This window comes from Micropterus dolomieu, linkage group LG18 (genome assembly GCF_021292245.1).
Source record: "Micropterus dolomieu isolate WLL.071019.BEF.003 ecotype Adirondacks linkage group LG18, ASM2129224v1, whole genome shotgun sequence".
NCBI lineage: Eukaryota > Metazoa > Chordata > Actinopteri > Centrarchiformes > Centrarchidae > Micropterus > Micropterus dolomieu.
The window spans coordinates 581,800-583,958 of NC_060167.1; the positions used below are offsets into that span (position 1 = coordinate 581,800).

The 2,159-nt window shown below is 43.2% G+C and overlaps 1 protein-coding gene across 1 annotated transcript in view; it reads right to left on the bottom strand.

The window, feature by feature from the left end:
- Window positions 1–993, bottom strand: part of LOC123956899 (E3 ubiquitin-protein ligase TRIM39-like) — a 7,795-nt gene extending 6,802 nt beyond the window's left edge. The window contains exons 1-2 of the mRNA XM_046029420.1: window positions 947–993; window positions 5–743 (exon numbers count right to left, since the gene is read on the bottom strand). Coding sequence (XP_045885376.1) covers window positions 5–730 — 726 coding nt within the window. The 5' untranslated portion in view covers window positions 731–743; window positions 947–993. The remainder of the gene's footprint in view (window positions 1–4; window positions 744–946) is intronic.
- Window positions 994–2,159: the final 1,166 nt, after the last annotated feature.

Sequence of the window (2,159 nt, forward strand, 5' to 3'; positions counted from 1 at the left end):
CTGCAGCCTTGTAGTTGAGCAGGAATGAGACGTCTTCAGCTCTCAGCTCCTCCTCTGTGGCTCTGACTGTGTCTGAAAGAGCTGCTATCTCTCTGCTCAGAGCCTCCATCTTCTCCTTCATCATCTGACTCTTCTGCTCCTCTTCCTCCCTCAGTGCAGCCATCCTGGCCTCCTCTTCCTCCTCTAGAAACTGGTGAAGCTTCTTAAACTGCTCCTTAATCTGCCTCTCTGTGTGTCGGGCCTGGACCTTCATGTGTTCTGCTGTTTGATCACACTTCACTTTAACTTGTTCACAAACCTTTAACTTCTCCTTTAAGGGCTCCAGAGTTTCCTGAAGTTCCTTCTTGTGTTGTCGTGCAGCTTCATCGACGGGTCTGAATCTGTGGTTGCTGTGTTTTTCTGAAACACTGCAGACGAGACACACTGGCTGCTGATGGTCCAGACAGAAGACTTTGAGTTTCTCAGAGTGCAGACTGCAGAGAGCCTCTGAAGCTCTCTGATCTCTCTCCTGTAAGAAGGCCTCACACAGGTTCTTTAACACCAGGTTACAAGGTGGTTCTTCCATTGAAGACATTGTCTTACATATTGGACACTCAGGTGCTTGTTTCTCTGTCCACCAGCTCTCCAGACAGACTTTACAGAAGCTGTGGCTACATAACAGAATAACAGGATCTCTGAAGACCTCCTGACAGACCGGACAGCAGAGAGCCTCCTCTGATTTAGAAGCCATTTTTTCTCTGAAGCTGAAAAAACACAGAAGACAGCAGATTACAAAAGGAAGTCAGCTGTGTTTCCCTCCCTGCTGTAGAAAGCTGCCTCACTTTCACTGTGAGTCTCTGAGAGCTGTTTCAGTCAGCAGCAGGTTGAAGTACTTCAGTAAGTATTTCAACCTGTAATTGACCTCCCTCAGTTGAAGTCACAGCTTTGTAATGAAGGTAAATCTTACCGTCTGTCTGTCGCTGCGTCTCTTCTCTCTGAGAAATGAACAGGAACAAGCTGAACAGGTTTGTCTGTATTGAGGAAGAATTGTTTCCTGGTGCTTCTCAGGTGAGTCAGGTGAGGGGCGGAGCTTTGTCAGGCCACTGATGGGTGTTGTACCTTAAAGGAAACAGATGATAAATATGATTCATCACACTGAGATCTCATATCACTATGTCAACATAACGTTCACGGCGTCCCTCCCTCCTCTGATCTGGAAGCCGTTTAGTCTCTGATGAAACTGAAAACATACTGATAGTACAGAAAGTACAGACTCAGTCACCACATCCTTGCAATTGAAAAAGGGAGGCAGTCCTGGTTACCAAGAGAATATAGAGTCTGTGAGGCCTGTACGACAGCTGAGGTGGAGACAGAGACACATTTTCCCCTGAAATGTGATAAATATAGAAGCATGAGAAATTTTTTTTTCAGAAATTCCATCTCTTAATACCAGATTTCAATGAACTTCAGGATAAAAATAAATAAAGAATAATCATAAACATTTGTTTAACTTAAACATGCATGCCAATAAAGCACAGGGAATCAAATTGATTAGTACATTCAGTCATGACAGCCCTTCTTGTTGTTGTAGTGTTGTAGTTTTTCTCTCTTGCAGCTGAACTCACTCAGAGGAAGCTGTTTAATCTGAAGGTGAATCTGATCATCTGTTTTTCACTCTGTGTCTCTGTTATGAAGAATAACTACTGTTTCCTGTCTCGGGTGAGTCCGGTAAGGGGCGGAGCTTTGTTAGGCCACTTAAAGGGAACAGATGATAAATACGATGAACATGATTTCACTAAGAAAGACGTAGATTTGAGATGGTTTGTTGCTTATAATGGAGCCGAGATGGGATTGTACGAAAAGAATCAGAACCAGAAGGAGCTTTATTGCCAAGTAGTGTTTTATACATACGAGGAATTTGCTGTGGTGATAAGGTGCTGCAGGCAGACAAACATACAGTCGACATAAATAAATGTAGACACATCTAAATATGGAATGGAAGAACAACGTTGCAGATATATACACATTTTTAGTCTGGGTCTGTGCCGTGCAGAAGTAACACAACAGAAGAGAATATTGTGTACATATAAATATATAAACTGACAACATCAAAGATCAACAATCAACAACAAATATGTGCAACGTGCCGGGTCTGAGCCTGACACGAGATGAAACAGCAT